At 39.0% G+C, this 27,993-nt stretch overlaps 3 protein-coding genes across 6 annotated transcripts; 2 read left to right on the forward strand and 1 right to left on the reverse strand.

The window, feature by feature from the left end:
• Window positions 1-385: 385 nt before the first annotated feature.
• tpm4a (tropomyosin 4a) lies at window positions 386-20,784 on the forward strand. 4 transcript variants are annotated; one of them, XM_079350858.1, is made up of 9 exons: window positions 386-745; window positions 2,412-2,537; window positions 15,829-15,962; window positions 16,065-16,182; window positions 16,274-16,344; window positions 16,435-16,510; window positions 17,418-17,480; window positions 17,856-17,925; window positions 18,591-19,445. In XM_079350858.1, exons 1-9 carry the CDS (start codon window positions 632-634, stop codon window positions 18,671-18,673), a joined length of 855 nt encoding a protein of 284 aa, XP_079206984.1. In that variant the 5' UTR covers window positions 386-631; the 3' UTR covers window positions 18,674-19,445. The 4 variants fall into 4 exon arrangements, with proteins under 4 accessions (XP_079206984.1, XP_079206982.1, XP_079206985.1 ...); XM_079350856.1 differs by lacking the exon at window positions 18,591-19,445 and adding an exon at window positions 19,462-20,784 and having other exon boundaries at window positions 410-745; XM_079350859.1 differs by lacking the exons at window positions 386-745; window positions 2,412-2,537 and adding an exon at window positions 7,022-7,590 and having other exon boundaries at window positions 18,591-19,442.
• Window positions 20,648-22,651, reverse strand: LOC306828401 (small ribosomal subunit protein eS27-like). The gene is made up of 5 exons (XM_079350861.1): window positions 22,584-22,651; window positions 21,986-22,059; window positions 21,463-21,571; window positions 21,272-21,382; window positions 20,648-21,144 (listed from the first exon to the last, which is right to left on the reverse strand). The coding sequence occupies exons 2-5, from the start codon at window positions 21,989-21,991 to the stop codon at window positions 21,116-21,118; spliced, it is 255 nt and encodes an 84-aa protein (XP_079206987.1). The 5' UTR covers window positions 21,992-22,059; window positions 22,584-22,651; the 3' UTR covers window positions 20,648-21,115.
• On the forward strand, window positions 22,638-27,978 carry LOC306828400 (ras-related protein Rab-8A). Its single transcript, XM_079350860.1, has 8 exons — window positions 22,638-22,844; window positions 23,335-23,395; window positions 24,079-24,139; window positions 24,581-24,658; window positions 24,842-24,931; window positions 25,078-25,143; window positions 25,766-25,816; window positions 25,932-27,978. Exons 1-8 carry the CDS (start codon window positions 22,721-22,723, stop codon window positions 26,019-26,021), a joined length of 621 nt encoding a protein of 206 aa, XP_079206986.1. The 5' UTR covers window positions 22,638-22,720; the 3' UTR covers window positions 26,022-27,978.
• The last annotated feature ends 15 nt before the right edge of the window (window positions 27,979-27,993 follow it).

Here is a 27,993-nt window from a genome sequence, read left to right on the forward strand (position 1 = left end):
CTCTACTTTGCGTTATGCTATTTCCCTCCCTTCCCACTTTTAAACACATTCTTCGAGGTCTGAAGTGTGAGGTGTTGTGCACATGTTTTCTTTATCCACTGACAGGAGGTTAAATACGGAAACAGGACCTGCGCTTCTCTCTTTCTCTCTCCTGTTGAAGCTCCTTCTAAAAACAAAACAACCCAAATAAGGAGATCAGGCATGTTTGAAGAGTGGCGTGGAGAGGCCAGAGCTTGGATGAATGGTCTGATAGGGTGGAGTACTTGTCTAAGAGAGCGATAGCCAGAGAGTCAGAATGGAGAGGACGTAGAGTGGTGAGTGAGAGAGAAATGGATGGAGAGGGAGGTGGAGGTGGGGGTGATTGAAGAGAGGAGGCAGGTTCTGTTGGAGCTTAAATAACTACCCATATAGGGCTCAATCCTGCATCCCTTTCCACAACTGTGTCTGTCTCCTTCCTGCTTTTTCTCCCTCTCTGTTTCTCTCTCCTTTTCTCTATTTCTCTGCAGCTTTGTTGGACTCTCCGCTGCTGTACATAAGACCACAACATCTCAACATCACTGGAGGCAAAACCTGCACTTTTAAAAGCTTCATTTTAACATCTCAGAGAAGTAAATCCAACAAAGTAGCCACCATGGAAGCCATCAAGAAGAAGATGCAGATGCTGAAACTGGACAAGGAGAACGCCATCGACCGGGCGGAGCAGGCGGAGACAGACAAGAAGGCGGCAGAGGACAAATGCAAACAGGTGAGAATAAAGGAGAAAGACAGAAAAAGATGGATGAAGTGTGGACAAAGACAGTTTTAGGAATAAAAAAAATTCAAAATTAAAGAGACTGTTTTTGAACAGTTTCTGAAAGCCAAATTCTATAAAACGTTGTAGAGAAGAAAACTGGCAAATACAAAAGGAACAATTTGGTTGCCGGAGTAAGTGTTAACCATTTGGTTTATGAGCTGCAATTGGAGCACAAAACATAGTTGTAAAATATACTGCTACTTGAAAGAAATCCAAACCCAACACAAGGTATACTTAAGGTTTCCTTAAAGGCTTATTTCCCTATGCGGCTCTTAAGCTAATCACAACACTGATATACATGCCACACATACCTCTAAGGGAAATGCCTGTAAGCACTTTTATTTATACTGCATTCCTAACAGCTAATTGACTGTTTTACCTTAGTCATTTGACGTTTTTTCTTTTACCTTTTGAAGATCACACCGAAACTAGATGGCAAATTTAACAAATGCTTGTCACATTATGAGATGGACAAACAGCCAAGACTCCTGAAAGGTTTGTTAAGTCTACAACAAGCTCTTAAAACTTTATAGTCAGCATGTTGTGCTACATGTTCACAAAAGTAATTCAATTCAAACCAAGATTTACCTACTTATAAGAGGCTCCAACTTTTGGTTTCCGTGGATTTTGTGCAAAACTTAACAAAAAAGCTTTGACAGGTATGAATGTTGTTGTGTTTTTTTTTTTTTTGCCACATTAGCAGATCAGACCACCCAGGACCAGAATTTGGTCTGAGGGGAGTAAAAGTTGTCTCATCCATTTCTTTCAGAACAATTTTGAAGAGAGTTAATGGAGTAGATGTCTAACATTAAGCCAGGTGTATTTTACAAAAGAGACAACACACCCACATAAGGATGCAATTAGTGACACACACAGACACGCACACATTAGGCTCATGTTCCTCGGCGTCTGTGTGTTTTCACTGATAACTGTTGTATTTTTAGACACTAGGAGAGAATGACAGAGTGGAATTCAGAAGGATTATCAGAAGTACTTCATCGGCTCAAAGAACACTGATTAGGGGGAACACTTAACCCTGTGCATCAGTGTGTGTATGCGTGTGTGTGTACCATAACAATTTAAGCATTCATAAAACACCACCTGTCTCCTCGATCAGCCTCTGATCTTTATCACTAGTCTGAAAGTAAACACTAAATGATTGCATCATTAGACTGAATCAATTACATAAAAAATGATGTTCCATTTGTTAGTTTTGGTTTAATTTAATTAGTTAGTTTACATTTTTTCCAAGGTTTTCATTCTTTAAACTTTTTCAGATTGAAATATGTTCGTCCAACACAAAACTTGCCAAATAAATATTACTTTAAACAGGGGACAAATAAGCAAGTAAATAATGGAACAGAACTGAAGGAAATAAAACAGATTGTGATTTAGAATAGAATAGAAATAGAATATAAAATATAGCACAATAGTATTGTAGAATAGGATACATTTTAGTCCCTCATAAACATGCAGTTAGCAATTACAAGTAAAGCTGTGCACTGAATGTTTAAATGACCAACTGAGGCAAATGATTGAGTAAAAACTGAAGAGCATAAAACACTTTGGTTGCTAACACAGTGGCTTGAGTCTGGACTCATAGTTTCTCCTGTTGTAGCTGGAGGAGGAGCTGATGGACCTCCAAAAGAAAATGAAGCAGACGGAGGATGAACTGGACAAATTCTCTGAGGGCCTTAAAGACGCTCAGGAGAAACTGGAACTGTCTGAGAAGAAAGCTGCAGATGTAAGTGAAAGTCACACACCCCGTTACGGTTCATGTTGAATACACACACAACCCCTGGGTCAATGGAGTCTCACTTCATTTGACTGAAACATGAAGTCAAACTGACAACCCTAAACAGTCATACTGAAACAACCTTGTAGCCTACGTATAGCACCCTGCTCTTGTCCTTATTTCTTGCCTTTGCACTGACTCTGCTGAAAACTAGAGGCCATCATTCCACAGCTGGATGGTTCTAAGCCTGCACCAGCTGTGGGTTTTTACTTTGATTATCATTGAGGGTTTAGAGCACTTCAGAGACTGTTACATTCCTGTGCAGCCACTCTTGAAAGATGAACACATGTATAAACAGTAACACCCACCAGCACACACACACACACACACACACACACGCCAGATACACCAACACATTATATAGGCAAGACATTACCTACCTTACTTTTGACTGATTTTATCTTTAGTGTATTGTATTTGTCCCTCCAACAGTTGAGAGCTTTTTAGGAAGCATTATTATCTATTAAGCGGAGCCACAGGTATTGTCTATGAAACTGTGTACTTTATTTTTTTTCAAAACCTGACACCTGCATTGCTCACAATGCAATACAAAAGTTGAAAGGTCGGTTGGCGATTCATGGATGTTATGTTCATAGCGTAGCTTCTGTTTGAGCTGCTATAGCCTCAAACAGAGTTGAGGAGCTGGCGACAGAGGTCTTTTAGCTCACCTATTTCTACATCCACAACCACAGACTTTTTTTCATTGACTAAATTAGTTTCTCCCCAGTTACTGAGGTGACATCACTTGAGACAATTTATCCGACTCAACACAGCTCCAATTACTATTATTACTATTAAACACTAATAATTTTCTTCACTTATGGTTGTGTCCTCTAACCCTAATAAGTCAGCAGTTAGTGGTAATATCTGTGTACAGAAATAACTCGTTTCAGTAAATGCAGCGTAACATTTGAAAAAGTCAGCCTTCCATCAGATAATGAACACTATCGTGGGAAGGATTGTATTGAAGATAGTGGGCAGAATCATAAACTACAGCCCTATCTGTCAGTCATAGGTCTTTCAGTTTTAACGTCTTAAGTCTCGTTTGTGTGTGTGTGTGTGTGTCTGTCTGCCTGAGCGTGCGTGTGTAAGACAGACAGAGAGAGAGGCCAACCAAGTCCTTTTTAGGGAGCCAATTATGTCAAGATAAGGCTTAAATACCGATCATACCAGTTAAGCAGTGAAATGCCACTGAAGTAACAAGAATCCAGAGAGCCTTTCCACAAAGGTTACCGAGCAAACTCTGCAGGAAGAAGCGTCATGAAAACATAAAACTCTGCAGCAGCTTCCACAGAGATATTGTTTGAGCCTTGTGGAGGATATCCCAGGGAAAAGCAATGTTGTACAACACACAAATAGGAGGAAAGTGTCTGACATAAAGACGATGAGACACGTTGGATTAAAGTACTTTAGCAAGACCGTAGTCAAGGGGGTTTGAAGGGTTCAAAGGACCAGAATCTAAGTCTGTTTTTTTATTTATTTTTTATTAAAAAATGTCTCCTTATTTTGAATAACTACAGCAAATAATTTCTTAACCAATCCAATTCTTCTTCTATTAATGATAATGTTCAGGACTGACACGTGACACAACACACGTCATGCTCGTAATGCAGCTACTGTAGTTGATAGAAGGCTGAAATATGTAGACAAGAGCAGCAAGAGAAAGCAGGCAGCAGCAGCAGAACCTCTTCAAGGCATGGACTGAGAATCTAAAAAAAATGCAAGTTTTGTAAATAAAATTTTAAAAACTGGGGGTGTAAACTTGTTTTTTTCTGATCTCTTTTGTTTAGAGTTTTTGTGAGGAACTATTGTTTTGTGTTGATTTTAGCACCACTTGCTGATCTCATCTTGTACATACATAAGTAGTGTTTTCAGATGAAAACTCACAATGAATCTTTGCAGTGAAAATGTAAAAAAAAAAAAAAAACACTTACCCCACAGCAGTTAATAATAAGTGAATTGAAACTATAAACGTCATTGATGATGTTATTGTTCTCTTTTATAGCTAATAAACTTTGTCAAGTTTAGGCATCAGTATTAATTTCAGTATTATTTATAATCGGCTAAAAACTCCTTACAGGAGCCTTGACATCAACTAAAAGAAAAGACATAAAAGAAGAAATGAAACACGGGATTTATTAATTTAACTTTATCTAAGTAAATCTTTTCAATATACTTATATACTACTATATGTATACTACGCATTAAAGTGTAGTATGGCACATAAACTGTTTTCCTATTCTGTTTTTTTGTATACTAATGAATACATTTAACACATCGTGAAATATCTGGGTTAAATATGGCTGTATTTTGTTCCAGTTTCAAATAGACCTATATTTGGCAGTCCTCTTCAGAGAATTGATTTAGGTAAAAAAGTGGCCCACAAAAGCACATATGGTGCCATAATGATGTCAGTCATTAGTGTAAGTGAGCTGTGAGAAAAAGTATGTTTTATGCACAAATGCTTAAATCATACTCCACACTCTAAACCAACATTTCCAGCTTGTGGAGCTTCTTTACTCCACTACCTTAAATTCCCCTCCACATGTCACTTATTAGAGGCAGCAGTCAAGTCATTACACATCTGAATTCACACACAGAGCAGGACCAGATTAGAAACCTGGAGGGAACTGGGAAAGCAGAACAGTGAGCCACAGACCCCAAAAGCAGGCAGTAATGATTCATAAGAAAGTAGTTTTTGTGCTAAGACGACTAAACCGTGCTGATATTCATGTCGTCACAGTTCAGAGTTTGTGAAAGAAAACAACTGTCGAGTCTCTGTTCGGAGTTTCAGATCCCAATATCAGCATTAAGGATACACTTAAGCTAAAATCATCATGGTTTAAAGAGGGTGTAATCGTGTATGATAACACCATTCACGGCAGCAACTGTTACTGTTTAAAGAAAAGGCTGAATGAGGGGTGCTTTTGAGCAGAGAAAGAAGAGAGCAGCCAGGGGGGCTCTGGTATGTAAGGAATGCAGCTAAGGCAAACAGAAAGCCCCACACTCCTGTGTCTAATGAAATCAATGCTGGTTTCCGGTGCAAGGGGGCAAATCAGACAGAGGGGTTCAATCAACAGATGAGAGTGATTGTGAGGGATTTTCTCCTTCTCCTCAGGAGCGAATTTTAAGCCGAACTTGAGCCGATGCGAGCCGTGCCGAGGTTTGCTGCTCTGCCTGTTGATTGTCAAGGAAACATGTTTGCTCACAGGCCAATCATGTGAAAGGAAAGGAGAGGGTAAATACAAGCAGGGCTGACAGTGAAACATGGAAGATGAAGCATCAATTTGATTTACACACGCTCAATAAACATCATCTACATAACAGGCATCTGGCAGATGATGTTCACTGATTCCTTTTAGACAAACACCAAAAGCAAACATTTATGCATGTGGCTAAAACATGCAGTAACAGATTTACAGAGGGGTAATGAGAGGTCTATAAACAGTGCAATTATATTGCATACATCAATATGTATTCACTCTTGCAATTTTTTTAAATACAATATTTGTCATAAATAAATTGATATGCACATATTACTTTTTCAAAAATACAGGCATTATTTTGACCAATGAAAATGTAGTCGGTGCAGCTGGGACACTTCTCATTCATTCCCTCTTCAAAAGCATAACAGAAAATATCTGTATGTTGTCCATCATTAAAGCTTCCAAAATAACCTAATGATAACACCAATAATAATAATATTAATTATTTTATGACATAGTGTCTTAATAACCGATGGCATTATTCTGTATTGCAATCTATGTTTTCTTATTAACTGTCATGGATTAATATTTACTTTATTGATTAATTAGAATATGTGACCATCTAGCTCAATCCTGCTAATGATGAATTATCTTTCCCCTTACCCATTCTGGTTTTCATATGACTTTGATACCAATCAAATTATATGTGATATGTGATTCATTTAGAAGTCATTCAATCCAAGGTCCACTGTGCCTTAATAAGACTGAATGATACAATTGATAAAGAAACATTAATTTTCTTAAATTGTCAAAGACACTTTATTTAAAATGAATTGGGGGGGTTTATGCACACATCAACAATAAGATGATCAACAGCTTTTATCAGGCAGGTACACGTACAATACCACTGACAAAACTTCATAAATAATATTGTATTCTTTGAGGATATAAACTTTACAAAGAGATAAAGTTTAATTGCCAAATATTGGGTTGTTGGAGTTTGTGCGTGACATCTAAACCATGCCTGAACAATAACTAGAGGTAATTCATCCTGGCCTTTTCTTTATATTGTGAAAATCTCGTAGCACTGATCACATCGGTCACAGAGATCAGCTTTTACACACACACACACACACACACACACACACACACACACACACACACACACACACACACACACACACTCTCTGTAGGACACACGCCCCGCCCTCTCTGACCTCATCATCCCGATCATCTCTCTCCTCCTCCTGCACAGTCTGGCGCTCTGTGCTCCCCTCTCCGCGCAGATTTCTAATCCTCCTTCTGAATCTCAAAGTGTCCGGACCAAAAACTGCACCATTCCTCAGGACAATTTCTGTACTGCTTATGTACTTATCGGACCTACAGACCAGAAGAAACACTTGGAGAACACCTGGACTCTGTTACTTCCTGGTTATATAACTTCGGTTGAACTTGAACGCTTCTTTTACATTCCAAAGACTGTGGACAGAAATTAGTATTTTTTTTTTTTAAACAGCGGCCAAGTACAAGTATTTTATCCTGTTACTATTTTGAGGAGTTCAAGCAGAGTGCAGAACCCCCCTTTTTTGCACAAATTAGAAATAGTCTTAATCGTTTTTTGTTTACTACGTGTAGTCTTATATTAAGTTACCAAACAGTGAACAATGGCAGGTACAACCTCTCTGGATGCTGTGAAGAGGAAGATTCAGTGTTTACAGCAGCAGGCCGACGACGCAGAGGACCGGGCTCAGGTCATACAGAGAGAGCTGGACAGTGAACGGGAGCTCCGAGAAAAAGTGAGACAAACATTCTCTTTTGAGCTGTTTTCTCGTCACTAAAAGTTTTTTTTTTTTTAATGCTCCGGGTAACTATCATCTGTCAGAATCAACAAGTGTAAGGCTCTTAAATTGTCTCATGAGCTCGTGTCATTGATTCATTCGCGGCCGTGATGGTGCCACAATGCAAGGCGTTGGTTTGAGAGGAAAAAAAAAAGTTTGGATTCTTGCAGGTCTGTGCGCATGCCCAGTGTTGACAGACATGCGGTCTGCTGGGAAAAAAATACTGTGAATAATATAGACCACGTATACAGCATTGAACCGATTCTGAAGTTGATTTATATCGGTATGACTGGACAGATCACTTGTTAATTCTTTATATTGTTAAACCATAGCCTTTATCAGCCTTCTCATCAGGTGTTAGCAGCTTTCAGCACTGCCAAACATTTGGATTAGGGGTAATATTTTGACTCTCTTGGGATATTTGCTTTTCACACTTTTAATGACTTTCTTAGTGACACCTCAGCTGGATGGATGTGTGCCAGTAGCAGCTGTGTGGTTTAAGCACTTATGAAGGCACCATATGCAGTGCCACCCTGCCTCCAAGGATGACAGGAAAATAAGACCTAAAAGTAGTATGGCTACCCTGTTATTACTGCGTCTCCAGGATAGTCTGGCAATATGGCATCTTCAACGAGACTCCAGAGATTAGTCAGAAACATACAACTGAAACAAAGAAACATTTTATGAAACAGTACCCTTGTACATGTAAGTTTTGAACTTTGACCTTTTTTGGCATCAATCATTAGATAAATCAATAAGTCTTTTTTAGCCCCGTTTTTAATGCCTGACTTTCAGCAGCAGTAGCACAACTTTACCTGTCATTGTTAAAGTTACACAAGTGTGTAAGTTTCTCAAAGTAGATGTGTTGAAATACACTTATCAGTTTTCTTTTTTACTCTGGGTATTGGCCCAGCTTTGTCACCTGCCTGTCTCTTGACTTGGCCAACATCACAGTGTTGTTGCTTCTCAGAAAGGGTAGAGATTAAAAAAATGCTTAGCAGGACAGTTAGGTAACAGTTTTGACTTGTTTCTCGTGCTGCTTTATTGCATAGGGTGCCATATCCTTTGCATAGGAGCTGGGTAATAATAAAACGAGAAGACAGATTGAAGAAGAGTGGGCGGGTGGTTGTAAAGATATGGAGCTGACATGATGAAAGGAGCTGGTAGCAGTACGACTTACCCCTTTGTTACAGACAGTCTAATTGGTACCAGGTTACCTTTTTCATTTGACATGTAGGCATTTGTCAGCTTGTGGAGAATTGATCTCAGAGAAACTTAAATAGTTGAATTGTAAATGTTTGTTGTTTTAAAACATTTATAGTTTATAAGCTCGAGGTCTAGGTTGTCTTTATTTACTACGTGACGGTGACATAACTTCGGCTGCACAGTGATTTTTTGGTGGTCTGTTTCTAACCTCTATGCTCTTATGATGGCATCTCAATATCCAACCTTCACAAGTATATTTGTCCATGTTAGGATTGGAAGTTTTTGATCTTTTTAGGTTTGTGCATCATAAAGGCCCTCTTCTAGGATGCATAAAAAGAATGTGGTAAAACACATTGGTGTAAAACATAGACGTGCTTTTTGGCACAACTTCTCCTAAAAAAGCAGCTTCAGTTGTCACACTTTTCACTCCATATGCACACAAAGGCAAACAGAGCGGTGTGTTTCTGCACTAGACTTGGTGTGGTCCCATATGTGAATAATTAGGGCAACCTGGCGTTGCTCGGCACAAAACCTCTTTCATTGGAGTACGGGGAGATCAAAACAGGAACCTTGCTGAGTTTGTTAATGTAATGAATCATTGTTAGAAAATGTGGAGGCTTCAGAAGAACAACTTGGACACAGCTCTCACTCAAAAGTCAAATGAATTGCTTCATGTTATTTTTAGTGCTGTTCTAATGCTTCAGGAGACGTTATTCAACCACTCAATAATGCTTCAAGGCTCTGTCAGATCACACAGACACCAGCAGCAGCTCAGAAAGATTCCTTTGACCCAATAAGATCAGTGAGTAGCCATTATTCTCAGTGAGCTGTTCTCTTCTCAAATTGTTCATAACTGTTTACTTTGGTTTATTTGATGTTTGAGGGTTTAGAGTCAAGAGTCAGACCAAGATGAACAAACTGTTGCTATGGTAATAACTGATCGCTTTACCACAAAGTGCACAGTTTCGCCTACCAAACCATATGTAAAAATGGGTAAAAAGGGAAGTGGGACTACCTGACACGCGTGGCATGTTTGCAGACAGAACGTCCCAGCTGCCCCTCCCAGGATGTTGTCTGCCGACCCTTGTCCAGCACTTCCTGTGCCTCTACTCCCAACACTTCCTGTCACAGAGCTCCAGCCCTGATCAACAGGAAGATTAGAGAGTGGAGTGGACTGTTAATTCCATCCCATTTCCATTGTGAAAAACATAATTTAGTCAAGCCAATGACCAAGTCCAAAAAAGTGTCATTCCTCAAGTTTCCAATAAACCACCATTAGAGCCCACCATTAAAATGTCAATTTTTGCAGCAGGAATATAAACGTTTGCAACCTGATATAAATAAATTGTAGTTTCAGCAGTCCAATTCTGTACTGGTAAAACCAACACTTTTTTTTCCAACCCATTAATTTTGATATATAAAGACAAAAAACTTCTGTAACCTTTTATTAGGCTTAATAAGGGGTGTGATTGACTTGATTGAAAGTGGCGATGTTTGTAGCTGCTCGACAGGAGCCTCCATGTTTGGAATATTCAAGATGATGACCTAAACTAGGTGGGTGTGTTTCATCAACAAAGATAGGCTATTCATTCATTGAGGCCTGCTTCAAGTCCACCTCTTCGCTGTTTCTAGATTGATCTGAAGTTAGATGGAGTCAGGATTTCCAATTGGGCAACTGGATTTGGTGGTCACTGACACTTTGTCAACAGTTTATTGAGTCTAGGGTCAGAAGTTAGTCTTTATATGGTGAGTCTCTATGTAAAGAACTGCTGTGACACACGCTTTGTTCTACATTCAGTAAATGAAAGCTCTTCTTGTTTCATACCACTTACATCTCATTTCAAAGTTAATTATAGGAAATTATTAAGCACAACTTCCCTCAGCTCATCACTCATGGTATCATCTGAATGCTGCTCAATGTGGTCAGTGGTTTTAAAGGGGTTTTTTTTTCAGCTGGGCCTGTGGAAAATTCTGCTTCCTGGTTTCGCTGTTTTCTCTGGACTTTCTCCCTGGGAATAGCTCAACTTTCCAAATATAACTGCCACATGTTGATACGTTCTGGGGAAAACTCCTATGTTAGTGGCTTGTGGCTAAGCCGATTATGTAGGTCAAGGTTGCAGGTTCTAGTCTAAGCAAAGAGTAAAATGTATTTACACAGTCTCTCCTTATAGGTTTGCAAAAAAAAACAAAAAACATTGAGGAGCATTTTGCGAAAAGAATTGGTTTGTTAGTTTATAATCAGGTGTCAGTCTACATTTTTAGCTTTTTATCAGATTCAGAAGTTCGTAAAGAATTAGTTTTGTGAAGAAGTGTTTTGCATCTGTAAGCATGTTGGTGCTAATAAGTGAGTGAAAATAGTATTCATTCCGTTTAAAAAAAGAAAGTGACTTATTACCAGAGTTAAAGACATTGTTATAAATTGTCTGACATCTATTTGTTCTTACACCAAGCAACTAAAGGCCTATGATGTTTTCCATAAATATCCTTATAATTGTGTTAATAAAGAGAAACAAGAAGGTAAACTGTCGTATAGAGTTACTTCTTCAGTTGACATCCAACTAATTCTTGTGGATTCCTCTTAAGGGCCCCTTTAAAAATGTGCAGTGAACCCCTTTACAAAATGTGACTCTTTTGTATTACATAAACTAGTCTGAATGAAAAGCCTAAACCAGCTTGAGATCAAGGTTTAAAGTCTGGGAACATACAAAGATGAGAAAAATTGTGACAAATGCCATTAAGTACAGGAAGAGCTGACGGTGAGGCTTCACTGGAAGTTTAATGACAGTCCTTTACATATCACATCTCATGACAGGGTGGCATATGCTGTAATGCATGTCTTTGCATGCCAGATCTTTATGGTAAAAAAGATATCGCAGACACACATGCACATTGAAAATAGTGTGCAGCAGTGTCAGGAATAACTTAGCCTGAACCCCAGCAGCATTGTGCAGCTCATTAGCCCACTGCCCTGGAATAAGCCAATAATTAGATTCCTCCTTTACTTGTCCTTGATCCTGTCTCTAATACATTTAATGTTATACACTCAGGTATCTAAGTCATCTGCAGATCAGTACTGTGTTTTCAAGTCAAACTGTAGACAGTTTACTAAACAGAGGCTATATTAGTCAAACAGTGATGGAAACGGGATTAGAAAAGTAGAGAGCATTTGGGGGGAATAGTTGTACTGCTATTTCTTCAAATGTTGGATGATAACATTAAATCCACTAAATATGAGACTACTGTAAAGCCAGCAGCTGTTGAGCTCGGCTCTAAGATTTGCTGTGCTCTGTCAAGTGGTAACATAATCCTCTAACAATTAGTTATTAGCTAAGCTAACTTGTTGTTGGCTGTTGCTCCCATATCCATTTGTTAAGCTAAGCTAAGCTAACTGGCTGATGGCTGTAGCTTAATTTTTAGTGTACAAACATGAGAGTGGCATTAATCTTTTCATTGAACTCATTGAACACTCAGCTTGAACATACAAAAAATACGTTTTAATTAAATATAAATGTCTGTGGCAGAATGTCCTCTAGAAAGAGACTAAATTGTTCAGCTATCAACTCACTGGAAGAACTACTCATCGATCCAGATGTGCTTCCTCTAAGAGTATCAAATGGTGGCCTAACGGTTCGGTCGAGCATCATGCACAGTGGCTGTAGTCCTCCAAGTGGGCAGCCTTCATGTCATTCCCAACTCTCTCCTTGGTTTCTTATTCTATCAGCTGTTCTATCCATTAAAGGAAAATACACATCTTAAAAAACATGTTTCCTGTACTCTCATAATGCAATTACAGCAAACAAACAGTCATTCAGTTCAGAGAGCATTATTTGATCTTTGTGCTATAGTAGACAACACAGCAGTCCTGTTGAGAGCACAGGTGTTAAATATAAAGAAAGCCAGGTAACATTGGTACTTTGTGTGTAAACCCGCAATTGTACTGATACTGGACCACAAACATTCTCCATAGTTTGTTTTACCATATAAGGCAGTGTGCGTCCCTGGCAGCCAAAGAATTCAAAATGTGTGTTAAAGGAAGAGGCACGGCCACGGAGAGAGAGAGAGAGAGAGAAAGAGAGAGAGAGAGAGAGAGAGAGAACAATGAGAAGGAGGACATTAGAGGAAGTTGGGGCATGACTTAATGTTACTTTTTTAAGATCCTTATTTACATACATATTTTTAAGGCGATCTTTCTATCTGTTATTACAGTGAATATTTTTGTTGCAGTAGTTGTCACCTCTACCTCAACATAGTGCTCTCTTTGTTGTTACACATTCTCTAAATACTTTAAAAAGAGTGTGGTGTTTCTGTCTTTTAAGCATTGTTTGGATGATTTTCTTAAGCTGCAGAAATATTTCCAACAGCACCTTCAGGATTTACAGGAAAAATTCTTCTTCTGTCGTCATGGTTGAGTGAATCTGAGGCATGAGAGTATGTGCTGTAAGTTCACAAGGGTTTTGACATGACATAGGGCAGCCTCTGTGTAAAAGGGGATCTCCACCACACAGCGATTGTGAAAATCTGATGACAGATAAGTAATCAGGTTGCACATGAATGTTAGGGTTGATTCTCTACAACCATGGTGGTGGTGTTAAAATTGTGGTCTTTGTGTTTGTGTGTTACCTGACAACCATTTTACAGGAGAGGAAGCTAGCTGGTTACTAGCTGGTAATTATGTGTTTCTGAATGAGGCAGAGATTGACAGAATGAGAGTGACTGTTTGTATGTTTGTGGAGTGAGTGTGTCTGGAGGTACATTATAGCATCTAGTCTGCCAGTGTAGCTGACCTGAAGCTCATGAATAGCTTGTTTGTTTGGGTGCAGACAGTATTCTTCCCACCACATTGCTTCACTCAGGACTACGGAAGTAACAATATCTGTTCTTTCAGGCACTCGGTTTATTCTACTTCATGTTTCTCACCTGCCAGATGTGGTGTTGACAGATGCAGACCCGCATAACCGACATTACTAAAGAGATTTCAAGATGTGCGACCGATTTATGACTTTAAATCTATTCTGTGCTGGGTTAGGTTTTTCCTCTTTCGAGTGCTGGCTGTTTCAAGATGTGTCAGTGCTAGTTAGGCAGATATTTCCTGCCTCATATCACCGTCTTCTCCTGGCAGTTCTCTGTGCAGCAGGGCAGGACCTGGGAGAGGACATAAAACATATATATATATAAAGAGAGAGAGAGAGGTGGAAAGACTGAATGGCTATTCAGCAGTGCAATGACATTGAGACTAGAGGGAGAAAATCTAAAAACAAAAAAAAACAAAAAAATGAAATGGGGGGTGTGCCAGCTGCCAGCACACAGGAAACCATGCTTTCATTTCCTGAAATATTGAGTCTATGAGAGAATGGAAGAATATTCTGCATGAAGGATCATTTATTCTCAGCACATACATATTATGCGACTCTTTTCCGTTAAGCGTTCTTTCTTTCTACTTTCTCTTCTTTAAAGTGGCTTATCTTGTCAAATGTGTAGCAGGATGACTCACCTACCTGTAAACCTACTTGCAGACACTTTGACTTTTGCTCTGACTGTCGTGCTGACTTCTGGACTGAACAATGAGCTAATGAGTCACTTTGGCCTACTAACAGAGTGGTGTGTTTGTTTAAGAAATCCTCCTCTGCTTCGTTTTAGGAATAGAGAGTAAAAGTGTGCACGAACTCTTGACTGTGCTGTCATAGTTAAGTTTTGCAGTTATGTAGAGCTGTGTGCACTGTCCATAAACTTGGTAGTCTCTTCATTTCAACGTATGAAAAAAAAGAGAGAGAGAGTTAGGCCAGTTTTCAGCTCGAGAGCCGCTCCCCAGGAGGTGGTGCTTGGATAAACTCTCCAGCCAACAAAGAGGAAATGCCTTTATAGTTGTCTGTTTGCTTTCTTCTTCCTCCCTTTGCCTTTGTTTACTAAGGGCAGATGAGAAGAAGCCCACTTTTCCATCCTACTTGGCCCACTTCTGCATTCACAGTCACCGGAAATTGACTTTTTTGAAAACGTTTCATTCAATCTTCAGATATGAAAAGGGATTATACCTTTCAGCCAGACAGTAGTCGTGTTTATTACAAATAGGCCCCGCTGCAATGACTTTCAGATGTCTCCATTTCACTGTTGATCTGGATGACTCTACTATTGATTTGGAGAACATGAGCCGGTCCAGAGAGCACTTCTCACATACTCGTCATCATACAGATGGATCTGAAAGTATTTCACGACACTGGCAGTCAGAATTCTCTCTGCTAATACTGACTTCCAATATGGTTGTTTTCACACAGACACACAGCTGAGTGACAGTGCAGAGCATCCTTCTACAGACATGCCAGCACACTTTCAGGCTCTTCCTTACATTTAAACATATTAAGGTTAGTTTAGAAAAAATAATAATAATGCTGCTGTAGCTTCCCCTACATGGCTGCTTCAATACGCTGCTGTCACTTTATATAAGGAGATGCTGTTAAATTGCAGTTGTAAAATAGGTTATTACTATTGCTGTGTCGCTCCAACCAGTTTCATATGTAGAGTATATTAATACTTAGTTTTACTGACAGCAGGGGAGGAACTGAGAATGAAAAGCATCTTACATAAACTTAAATAACTTTGGGAACTTTTTTTAAAACAGAACTTGTGAGGTTTAAAATTGGATGTGACCTTGGAGTATGATAAACTCAGGAAATAAAGAAGACAGACGTTGGTTGGTGACGGACTCGAGTATAAAGGAACTGATTTTAAACCCTCACATGGTACATGAGTAAGGAAACAGAGAGGAAAGGGGAAAACATCATTCCTGCATGACTTTTTTTTCTCATACAGTATTTCTCCCTGTTTCCGTTCATTTGTGTTTGTAACTTTTCTATCCTCATGCTGCCCTTTTTCTACATGTTCCTCTCCTGTTTTAAAGCAAGAAAAGTGGGGGGAATGGACGACCAGCTTGGATGATTTAAAGTTGGGTGAATGAATGACTAATTTTCTCTCTTCCCTCTTTTTCCCCCCTCTTAGGCCGAGGGTGATGTAGCAGCTCTGAACCGTAGGATCCAGCTGGTGGAGGAGGAGCTGGACCGAGCCCAGGAGAGGCTGACCACAGCGCTGCAGAAACTAGAGGAGGCTGAGAAGGCTGCAGATGAAAGCGAAAGGTCAGTTTAAATCAAATGAAAGTAGGTTGAACATAAATTGATTATTTTACTGCTCAATTTGTGTGAAGTATTTATTGAATTCTACCTCCCTCGCCCAATCAGAGGGATGAAGGTGATTGAGAACCGAGCGATGAAGGACGAGGAGAAGATGGAGATTCAGGAGATGCAACTGAAGGAGGCGAAACACATCGCTGAGGAGGCCGATCGTAAATACGAAGAGGTGACTCATTGACAGCGCAAACTGGCATCCTTACAGTACATTTTGATGACGCTGCACTACTTTACTAATCCCTTACCGTTTTCTGTCACAGGTGGCCCGTAAGCTGGTGATTTTGGAAGGGGACCTCGAGAGAGCAGAGGAGAGGGCCGAGCTCTCAGAAGTGTAAAAATACACAAACACAAGCACAAAGACACAAACCCTCTCACCTGTCCACTGCTCCAGACGTTAAAACCTTTCTGTCTCTCTTCACAGTAAAGCCTGTGACCTGGAGGAGGAGCTGAAAAATGTGACCAACAACCTGAAGTCTTTAGAAGCCCAGTCTGAGAAGGTAGGTATAATATACATACAGATTTAAAACAATGATTTGTTGGGATGCCTTTTGAGCAGAATCTCAAGGGCATCCGTATATGAGGCCACTGTGTCGCTGCAAACTCTCTTTTAAAAATAAGAGGTTTTGGCCAGCTCGAGGTTTATTGATAATAATCATTTTCTAAACCTATTGGCTAACAGTAGGAACAGCTAACTGATGTTGGTGAAAGTTACTCTTTTTCTCTTCGCAAAGAACCTAAATCTATACACTAGTGAAGCGAACACACAGCCAGGGACTCTGCACATACTAATCTTCACTTCTCGGTATGCTATCATTTGGGCTGGATCAGAGGATGGTAATTTGAGTGATCCGTCCTTAGGGAGGGATACCACATAACCAAGGTGTTGTTTCAAACTACCTCCTTTGTAATTGTGTATCATCATGCCCTACTTATGACACAAACACTTATTTTCATCTCAGGTTGTTGAGAAGAACGCATCAGAGAACGTCACTATTTCAATGTGTTTCTGTTCAAATAAAGGATTTTACAGTAACACATCACCAGACAAATCACTGGTATTTGTATGCAGGGTTAAATGTCGACAGAATGTCAATGTGCCAGGCTACCCACATGACTGCACTCCTTTAACAACGCATGCCTTTGCTTTGTCCAGTCAGGCCTGCCATGCTTGGCAACACAGCAGCACAACATGTTCCCAGGCCAGGCCAGCACCACACCTCCTTTGTGTCACTACTTACATATCTCTTTCTCAGAGAGGGAGTGGTAGCTGTTAAAGCAATTACAATGCCTGGATGAGTGCAGCAAGCGTCTGTCTTCATCGTGTACGTTTGTAGGTGAAAGCATGTGTGAGCTTGTATCTCTGCCTGATTAGGTAATATTATTTTTCTGTGCCTCTGCCAACAGTACTCAGAAAAAGAAGACAAGTACGAGGAGGAGATTAAGGTTCTGTCTGACAAACTGAAGGAGGTGAGTTCAGGACTCCTCTCATAAAAATCCATTAAAAAAACGATTAACATTCAGAAACATTTGAATGTTTTAGTAATGAAACATCAGAAAGGTAATTTCTGTGATCCTTTAAAAATCTCTGCGAGCCGCATTACAGTCATTTTGTCGTCAAGGACACAATGTACGTATGTGTACTCTTTTGGGGTTTGATTCAGGCCATGGACCTATTTAAGTTTTTGGTGCATCATTATTCACTTCTCATCTTGAAACATACATGCTGTAGAAACAAACATGTTATTTTTACTGTCTAAAGTACAGGGAGTATGTTCGTGTTGACTTCACGGTGTTTAAGCTTGTTTTGTACCTTGAAACATCCCGTGTCTTTGTTTCTGTCAGGCTGAAACCCGTGCAGAGTTTGCTGAGCGGTCAGTTGCCAAACTGGAAAAGTCCATTGATGACCTGGAAGGTATGAGATCACTATCATCACATGTCCTAATGCTGCAGATTTCCAGAACTTGGTTTGCAAAACAATTTACATTCTTATGACACATTAAATCAGTCAGCAGCATTGCTAGACGAAGCATGCATGTAGTTTAAAGTGGGACAGAACACGTTCATCTACAAACAAGTACATAGTTATGTAGAGTTTCCTGTCATTAAGCAGCGAACTATAAATCATCATAAGACATGCACAGCTGCATTGAGTTTGACTTAGACCCCAGAATCAGTGTCTTATTTCAGCAACACTGGGAATAATTTCCTGCCAAATGCATTGAAACTCCTTACCTAAGATCCAATAATGAAAGTTAGTTTCTGAAGAACAACAAAAGGACAGAATGTGCTCAGGTTGAAGAATTATTGGAGCAGTTTATGAGACATTCAGAACAGGTTTGACCGTTTTTTAAACTCCTGCAGCAGAGGAGCTGCAAGAAAACTTGAGATGTGCATCATTCTTTCTTCCAAGCATTTCTACAACTTCATAAAGCCTGACCTATTTTTTTATTTGTCCTCTCCTTCCTCCTTCTGCTCTTTACCTCCACCTGTCTCTCATTCTTACTCTGCTCTCGGCTTGTTTGTGTCGTTGCTGTCCTCTCCACCTGCCTGCACCTGCAATCCACCTCTGACCTCCAGATGAACTGTATGCTCAGAAGCTGAAGTACAAGGCCATTAGTGAGGAGCTGGACCATGCCCTCAATGACATGACGTCTCTGTAGATGCTCTGACATCCCTTTCTCTCTCTTCATCTCTGCTTCTTACTTCCTCTTTTCTGTCTTGTGTTATGGATTTTCGGACTCCTCGTTGTCTCTCTGTGGATCGTGTGTGTCCTCTACCCATGTTATCACACAGAAAATAATTAAATCCTTTTCTTTCCTGATGTACAGCTTCTGTCTATCTGTTCTTCATTTTGTTTTCTTGGCAAGGTGTATATAGTCGTGAAACATTTGCTGCCTAATCAACAGTTTGCTCTTGTGAAAAGGGTTTTTGATACAGATCAATTGTCTAAAAATCAGCAAGTGTATGAGACAAGGTGAGAGAATTACTGTGGATTTGGTGTGAATTAACGTTTACAATCCCTTTTGAACCTTTAAAACACTATTTTAGTTGCTAATTAAACTTCTTTGTCATTCCTGATAATATGTAAAGTCACTTGTGTCCCTTAAGTCCTAGGAATTTCACACAAGGTAGCATTTAATACAAGAAGACCCCAAAGTATAGAACAAATGTCCTGTCCAGGCTGTAATCTACTAACGATCTTCAGACAGAGAACAACAGTCGGCAGTTTATGCATGAAGGCACAGCCATGTGATTGGATTTTTGCATGTGGCACAGTTTAACCAAAAAGATAATATGCAAACATACGGTCATCCGAATAAAGCTCTGTGGTGTTTTGAACGTGATGCTGTTTAACAAAAACATAGGGGATAATTAATCAGCAGACATACGCAGTGTTTTTTCTGCTTATTGGGGCTTCATTATGTCTCTTTTCTTTTTATTTCTCCAGAGAAATTATCAGCGGCCAAAGAGGAAAACATGGGAATGCATCAAGTCCTGGACCAGACCTTGCTTGAGCTGAACAGCTTATAAACACACAGAGGAAGCTGGAGAGGAGGAGATTCTCACTTTACATTCCTTCAATGTACAACTCCATTCGACATTTTGGGCCGTAAAATCATTATTCCCCACTGAAGGGGAATAAACTTAACACCTGTCCCTTAAGGTTTTTTTTTTTTCAAAGACACAACTGTCTTTTTTTTTTAAGATAGGAAGTCATAATGACCACATCTTTCCTTGTTTTATCGCCAGCATTGATTGCAGAAATTCTCCTCACAATCATTTTTGACCACTTTTTTTTAAGCACTGGCAGTCCAATATACCCATATAACTGTACATTTGGTCAACAACCACTTAAACTGGTTCCATTTAAGTTTTTTTTTAATGCACATACACAAGTCCTTTTCTGGTTAAGTCAATAAAGAAAACATTAAATTCTGTTCAGTCTACATTACTTTGGTTTAAATGCCCCCTAGTGGTGATATCAAGTCATTCAAAACTTTGTTTTTCAGATAATTTTTAACCACCTTTAAGGGCTACTGGTTAGCAGTGTATTGACCCTGCAATATTCCAAGTGACTGTCTGATATTAAGCAGCATGACGGGCGGAGTTTCAAATAGACAGGTGACCTGATGGAAAGTTTTTCAAACATTGCCAGGCACATCCTTACATTCATTTAATTATTAAGCCTCTCCAACCAATCCCGTTTTATCACGAGGCCTACATTTTGAGGGTGCACTGAATATTTATGTGCATATTTTTTTCTACCTTATTGTTGGTGTGGGAATCTGTGTGGAGCCTGGGAGTTGTGCATGTGCAGTTTCGAAACTCCTACATGCATATTTAAACTTTACTACCTTTCCTTGAGCTTGACCTGACAGTCGTCATAAATGCCAACAATATGCAATAATGTAGCCAATTTTAATTAGATTTACAATACTTTGTATTACATATGTGAGCTAAACCTCAAACCACGGAAGCTCAGTCAAGTTTTATCAACCTTGGATACTTGTTGTATATAGTAGAATATTGTTAGGTATGTGACAAATTGTATTACCTTAAATTTTTTGTTTCATTTACACCACTTTTTGCCAAGGTGATCTCTCAAGACCAAAGAACACACGTGAAGCCGACAATAAATTCTTAAAATGTTTTATTTTTGTTTGTAATGGTCATCGTGGTTTCATCTCTCGCCAAGGCCATGAGACCATTTTGGAATATTTCCTCCACCACCCCTCTCTTTGTCAACCTAATAAATGTTTTACAGAAATCATGACTTGCTTGACTTTTTTTTTTATTCTATGATTAAAATCCCATTTGATTTACTAAATTAGGTGCATTAAAACCTTAAGTGCTTCTTTGTAGAATTCATTCACTCTGACCACACTTGAATGCCTGCAATTGAAATATTCAAGTTTATCTTGAGCTCTCAAGTCCCCCCTGTCCACTGAAACCCGAATGGAAGGATTACATTTCCCTTCAAATCACCAAGATACTTATGTGATATCTATCCTCCTGTTGACTCGAACACTGTAGGTAAAGTGTGAGGTTCAGACATCCATGGTCCAGTTTGCTTTTCACATGGGTGTATTCACGTGTTTTGCTCAGGTTTGTTTCCTTCTGAAGGCACAGCCTGGAAGGACAAAAAATGAAACACTTGTGTATCTAATCACAGGTAACAGTAAATTGTAGCCTTGTTTAATTTTTAACAAGTTGAAATAACAGAAGCAGCCTATCACAGTCTTTTTCTCTTTTCTCACCTGGAGTTAGTTTGCATTTGCCCCCTCCAGGCTGGCAGAGGATAATAGAACACCCTCCACAAGGTACTGCTGTCTGAGCATGGCTGAAGATAGTAGTGATCCTGTAGCAGCCTGGAGGTATAAAGCAATATATATAAAGAAAGACTTCGAATCTCAAGAGGAAAGATTATATGAGTGGAGATTTCCTTTACCTGTGCATTTAACATCCATGAAGTAGGAGTTTGGACTTTGAACCAGCCTCTTCTTCTTATGTCTTCTCCTTTCATCTGCCAAACTGGGCCGCAACAAATCCTTAGCAAGCTGCAGCCGATATTAGAATAGGTTAATATGTCATTTCAAAAAAAAAAAAATTGTTTCGTTTTTGTTTTTCTTACATACATTATCTGTTGGTTTAGGGATTTTTATAGTAACGACCTCTACAGTCTGATCACTGTAATGCAATTTTGAGCACAGACATGTCCAGGCAAGTCCACACTTACAACTCCGAACAGATACACCTGTGTGGGCTACTAACTGCATACAAATAACGATTTATTGAGGTGCTACATCCCAAACAACTCTGTCTACTGAGTAGCCTAATACAGCTTATTATTATTTCATATAATATTTGTTTTCATTGATGGTGGAAAACTATCTGACAGGTTCTTATTCTGTAACACTTTGTAACGTTTCTAACCAGAAAAAAATGTAAGGTTAACAAATCTGTAAACTTACAGGCATTTTTGCTCGCGTCTTTCAGGTCCAATTCAAATAGGATGACGAGGTGCACCTTCTCTATCGGCTGTCGTCTGTTGTTGTTGTTGTGATCAGATGAAGGTTTAATACCAGAAGAGACCTGGAGGAGGAGTCTTTCTCTTCAGAAGGGGCGCATTAAATAAATAGCTATATCAGCACAATTGTTTTATGTTCAGTATTAAATCAAGTCTACTAAAAAATAATTACTTTTAATATTTTCAAAAACAAATTTAAATCATTAGACCGCTTTTACAAGTTGACTTTGCGGTTTTGATATGTGGCGAAAAACGTTTCCATGCAGATTTTATAACGTCATTTAGACATAAATGTGATCACGTGTCTGATAGTTGCAAAGTATAATATTATAGTGGGACAAATTCCCTCATATTTCTGCCAGAAGATAATTTAAACTTTGGTATTATTGATCACAGGCTAGCTTACGGATAAATTAAAGACACAAGTGTTGTTTACTACCAAGTCATTGTTGGTTAGAGAACATTTGACTTCAATAGACTTGTTAAGACAGTAAAACTTTTTTTATTCGGGCGGTGTTAGATATCGAAACAAGCAAACCTACCGGGACAAGTACGGACTTCCGGAGCCACGACGACAGAAGAGAGTGACAGCTGATTTGACCAATAGACCGCTGACGAGCTGTGACATCGCTGTCAATTCAAGAGGCGGAACTTCCGCAATAGTAAGCTAACTAATAACATGGCGAAGACCTACGATTACTTGTTTAAACTACTTTTAATCGGTGATTCAGGCGTCGGAAAGACCTGTGTGCTATTCAGATTTTCAGAAGATGCCTTCAACTCAACGTTTATCTCCACAATAGGTGAGTAAAAGTGACAGTATGTGTCTTGTCTTTGCCAAAAGAAATGTGAAGGAGCAGCCCATCCCGCATGCTAATTTCATGCTAACTTTTCTGGCTAGCATTCACCATTTAGTTGTTAGCCAGGAAGCAGCTCAGCCGGCTTGATTTGGCGGCTTTTAATGACTGTACAAACTTGTTGTTGTTTTTTTGTTTTGTTTTTTTTAACACTGTCTGTATTCAGAAATACCCTGAGTGTGTTATCTGTTAGTTTGGGCACCCTGTAAAGCGTTGACAGTTCAGACATTACCATCGAAAGGTGAGCTTTCAAGCTAAGTGTATAGTTAGCAGTGTCATTTTCACTCTCGCAGCCAAAGTTACAGAAAGTATTGATGAACTAAACGAACATCTTCTCAAAGCTAATGAAGGTGTTAATATCAGTGATAAGGCGCTGAGTGTGTAACAGGTGTGTTTATTAGTAGTGTGAATAATATTTGTTGTTTTTGTTCCACAGGTATTGACTTCAAGATCAGGACAATAGAATTAGATGGAAAGAAGATCAAGCTTCAGATCTGGTAAGATAGTCTACAGTGTGAACTGTTTGATAAATGTGGAAGAGTAAACGAGATTTTATACTGAAAAATGGTCCTGCATTTAAGTCTTCATTTAGGTTTGTTGTTTTAGACTGTGTTAGTTATATCTGATAAACTCTTTGCAGGCCGATTATTAAATGGTTTAATATCACTGCAAATGTAAATCTGTTATGAGAGCTTCAGTGGCTTCTTTTATTTATTTTAAAGGAAGCTTGACTTAAATGCATGCTTACTATGTAAATGGAAGCCTGTAAAATAAATTTAATCAGAATAAATATTTACAAACTTGTGTAATTTTGTAGCCTTGGAGTGAAACTGTTTAAAAGACAGTTCTGTTTTTTTTGTTTGTAAAAGAATGAGTCTGGTTTCCTTGGTTAAAAGTTGTTCCACTTGTTGCGTCCCCTCTTGATAATACTGCCCACATAATGGTTTTTCTTCAACTAGATAAACAAACTACATTTGTTCGACTTCAACGCCTAATCTTTGTGGTCTTTGAACATTGCTGTAAATCCCGGGCCGTACCCTAAGTGTTCTACTAAAGATTATGTGGAGAACATCTGCTTCATCCTGTGCCATCACCCCAGACTTCATTCTTGCACAAAGATTTTACCCTGGGAAGAATTTATAAACCCAACGGAACTAAAACATGCGTTTGCTCTCTCTAGGGATACAGCAGGACAGGAGAGGTTCAGGACCATCACAACAGCCTACTACAGAGGAGCCATGGTGAGTTGCATTGTGCACATTATAAACTTATACAATGATTCAGGTTATCTGTGGGACTTGAATGCATGAGTTGGTCATATCAGGTGTGTCACTACAGCATAAAGCAGTACAAAAACCACACCCAGCATTATTTTTTTGTTTGTACAAACAGCTGGGGAATCAGAGGTGCGCTCAATTCAGCACTGTGGAATTTCTGTTAGCCTCTCCTTAAGTTCAAGTTAAACAGGATGCTGCTGTTTGTACATTTTCGCCAGATTGATCTTTGTCATGTTTGGTATTCAAATGATTTAGCACAAGTACAACATACTGTCAGCAATCACTTATACAGGTTGACATGGACTCTACAGAGTTATATAGATACTTGATTTCCAAATCAGTCTCTGATTGATTTTAGTTGTTTCCTGACTGCTTTGTATTTATTGTTTCATCTGATCTCTTCAGGGTATCATGTTAGTGTATGACATCACCAATGAGAAGTCATTTGACAACATAAAGAACTGGATAAGGAATATAGAGGAGGTAAACTATTTCTCATTTGTTTTTGTGTTTCCCCTACTGATATTGTTCTGCCCCAGTTTGAGTGTATTGTAATTTATCATTTGATCTGATACAAAACACAATAAAGTATGAATAACTATAGCTACAGTATTTATTTGCTGAATCCTTTCCTCTCTAGTCACATTGCCACCTTTGTTTTTGCAGCATGCCTCAGCAGATGTGGAACGGATGGTCCTTGGGAACAAATGTGATGTCAATGACAAGAGACAGGTGTCCAAAGAAAGAGGAGAGAAGGTGATAAACATGTCATTGAACCCACTCAGTGAAAATGTTTCTAGAACGTGCACCGTAGTCTCACTCTTGTGGGGCTAAATATTTCTTGTTTGGCTCATCTTGCCTGAGTTCTGACTCTGATTGTTTCTCTTTTCTCGTGCTGTCAGCTGGCACTTGAGTATGGTATCAAATTCATGGAGACCAGTGCAAAAGCCAACATCAACGTCGAGAATGTGAGTTCACTTTTTCTGTTATTATTCATTGTGAGACGAAAGTCATGAGAACTGTGCTCAGTCGTGTTCTTGCTTAGAGTTAGAGTAGATGATGGATTCCACTCTTGTGTCTGTTATTATAAACTCTGTACCTGGCAGTCTCTTGCATAAGCTAAGCTTAATGACTGAAAGCTGGGGGAAACTGTTTGCTTGCCTCTGTCCAAAGGTAACAATATCCGTCTGCAAGTGCCTCCAAAGCTCTCTAATTATCACATTCTTTGTCATTTTTATAATCTGAACAAATGTCGAGGCAAAAAATCATTTGTGTAACTGGAGATTATGTGAGTGACAATTTGTTGCCGAGAAACTTTAGAGATTTAGTTGGTTGCTAAAGGCTGTGAACTATTCCTTTTTAAGAAATCATTTTCTCAGTAATGTTTTAAATACATTTCCTTATATTTAATTGTCATAATCCTTCCTGAAGGTATCCAATTAGTGCAGTAATTTAATAAAATGTAGTATGTTCTGATTCACTGTACTTTATATTTTTGTAAATACTTGATACTTTAGTTTTATGCTCAGGCGTTTTCATTTATGGTTATTAATTCATCACAAACCATTTTTTGCCTCTTAATGTCTGCAGGCCTTCTTAACGCTCGCCAGAGACATCAAAGCAAAAATGGACAAGAAGCTGGTGAGAATGCAGAAGACCGGACCCTTCTTTTCAATCATGTTATGCTACGTGTTGTGATTTGATGCTGTTGCTTTGCTCATATCTGTTTTTTCTCCCTCATCTTTGTGTATTGTAGGAGGGCAACAACCCGCAAGGCAGCAATCAAGGAGTTAAGATTACAGAACAGCCCAAGAAGAGCAGTTTCTTCCGCTGCACGCTCCTGTGAGGAGTCTGGAGCATCGGCATCCACCAGAGCCTTAATTGTGTCCCCCCACTGGACAGAACTGGACAGACTGAGCACACCCTGACAGCCTCTCTTATTTGTCTTCCTTTTTCTTTTCTTTTTTAGGAGGATAAACAACCTCCACGCTTCTTTGCTTTACCAGCCTTTCCTTGACATCGATGAATCTAATAACTGATGCCTCTGCCTCGTGAAAAATCCGATTTCTCTTTTGCGATTCATATTTCTAGTTTCAACTCAATTTCTTTTAAAGACTGACCTCTGGTAAGATCTGAGAAACTATGAAACCTTCACTGCTCACAACGAGTGCTAATGCCAACCTGGTATCTGTTGTTGTCAGTGTGACAAGGAAAAGTATTATTGGATTTTTATCACTAAAAGCAGATCAAGTTATACTTAATTTGAAATTATAGGGGAAAAAAATTATTGAATGGGAGGCATACACATCTATCTGTCCAGACAAAACACACAGGTTTATATGATTGATTTATAATTGTGCTTTGAAACTGCGGTGTCTGCCACATCTTTTTACCCACCAAATCAACATTGGGGTTCATATGTCTTCTGTCCTCCTTTGTACTGTTGTCTTCCCGCTGATTTCTCAGGCTGAAACATTCCTCTTTTGAAAACTTAAATGTGCAATGTAATATGTAGGGGGAGGCAGATTCTTTTCTATCATAAGTATTTAAGTGGTTGAAGTAAGAAATGGGTCTTGGAAAAATAAGGGCACAAATTCCTTTTGCAGTGTCTTACCTTATCGTTTCGTGTATTGCTGTTGCTAGGATGCGAAAGGTGGTATTGCTGTGAGGTAAACAATTATTTGCTCCTCTTCTACACCAAATCCTAACACCTGGGGGGTAACAGAGAAGAGGCACTGAAGGAATCACAGCTTATTGTTTAATGTATTCGCACATGATCCGGTTGTCTGTTCCAATGGAGGGACATGCACACAACTGTTTTCTGGGCCTTGGAGAAGGGCTGTGCTGTAGCAGTATTCACAGAACAAAAACAAAACAGCACCAAAATGACAAAGTGCCCTTTAATGTTCTTATTGTTAATGCACTTTTCCTTTGTTCTTTCTGTAAAAAACTGTTTCTTAACATTTGTTGACTTTGTTGCAAGTCTTAACTGATCGCAAAGAATTTTCATGCACAAGCTTTTCATGTTCCCTTACTGGGCATCCTTAAAAACATCCGAGCACTGAAACCTTGTCTTAGTATGAAAATATATTGAAGGTTCCCAACATTCCCTTAAACTGATATTTCACTTTGTCTAGCTTTTAATGCCCCCCCCCCCCCCCCCAATACCTTGTTCTCTTTCGTGGTCCACAGTCATGGCCGTCTGTACTATGCAATCTGGGTGCATAGAAAACCTCAGAAAGCTTTGCACAGTTCACTTGATCATCTATATTTCAGATTATAGATGTGCAAAGGGCCTTTGTTTTATTTTCTGCTGTCACTCCAAATTCATTCTTATTTGCTCTGTCAAACTGTTCAGACTTAAGAATAGGAATCAGTTTATTATAATTATTTTGTAATCACCTCTGGCGTTTTATAGTGAAACAAATCATTTCTGGTGCTGAAGAGTCAATGAATTGATAGTTGCCTAAACGTTAACCTGTGGATTCAAAACATTTTAGCTAATTTCAGAACGATTGCGGTGAAACCAGCTCTCTTGGATGAAGCCAAATCATGCCTATAAATGGCTTAAATGTGGTCTGTGCTCAGTTCTTTTGATTGGAGACAAATAAGGAAAAATTTCATGCTCAACATCAGCATAACTTTACCATTCTCTGACTTATTTCGTTTTATGGGCAACATATTAAATAATTCAATTGTAAATAAGATCTGCAATGATTGTACTTCATGAATCTTATTGATCTACACATTTTGTAGATATTTGTACTTCTGATGATTTATTAAAAAGGAGATTCTTAAAGAAATGTGAACTCAATTCA

Source organism: Symphodus melops (assembly GCF_947650265.1).
Source record: "Symphodus melops genome assembly, chromosome: 8".
Taxonomy (NCBI): domain Eukaryota; kingdom Metazoa; phylum Chordata; class Actinopteri; order Labriformes; family Labridae; genus Symphodus; species Symphodus melops.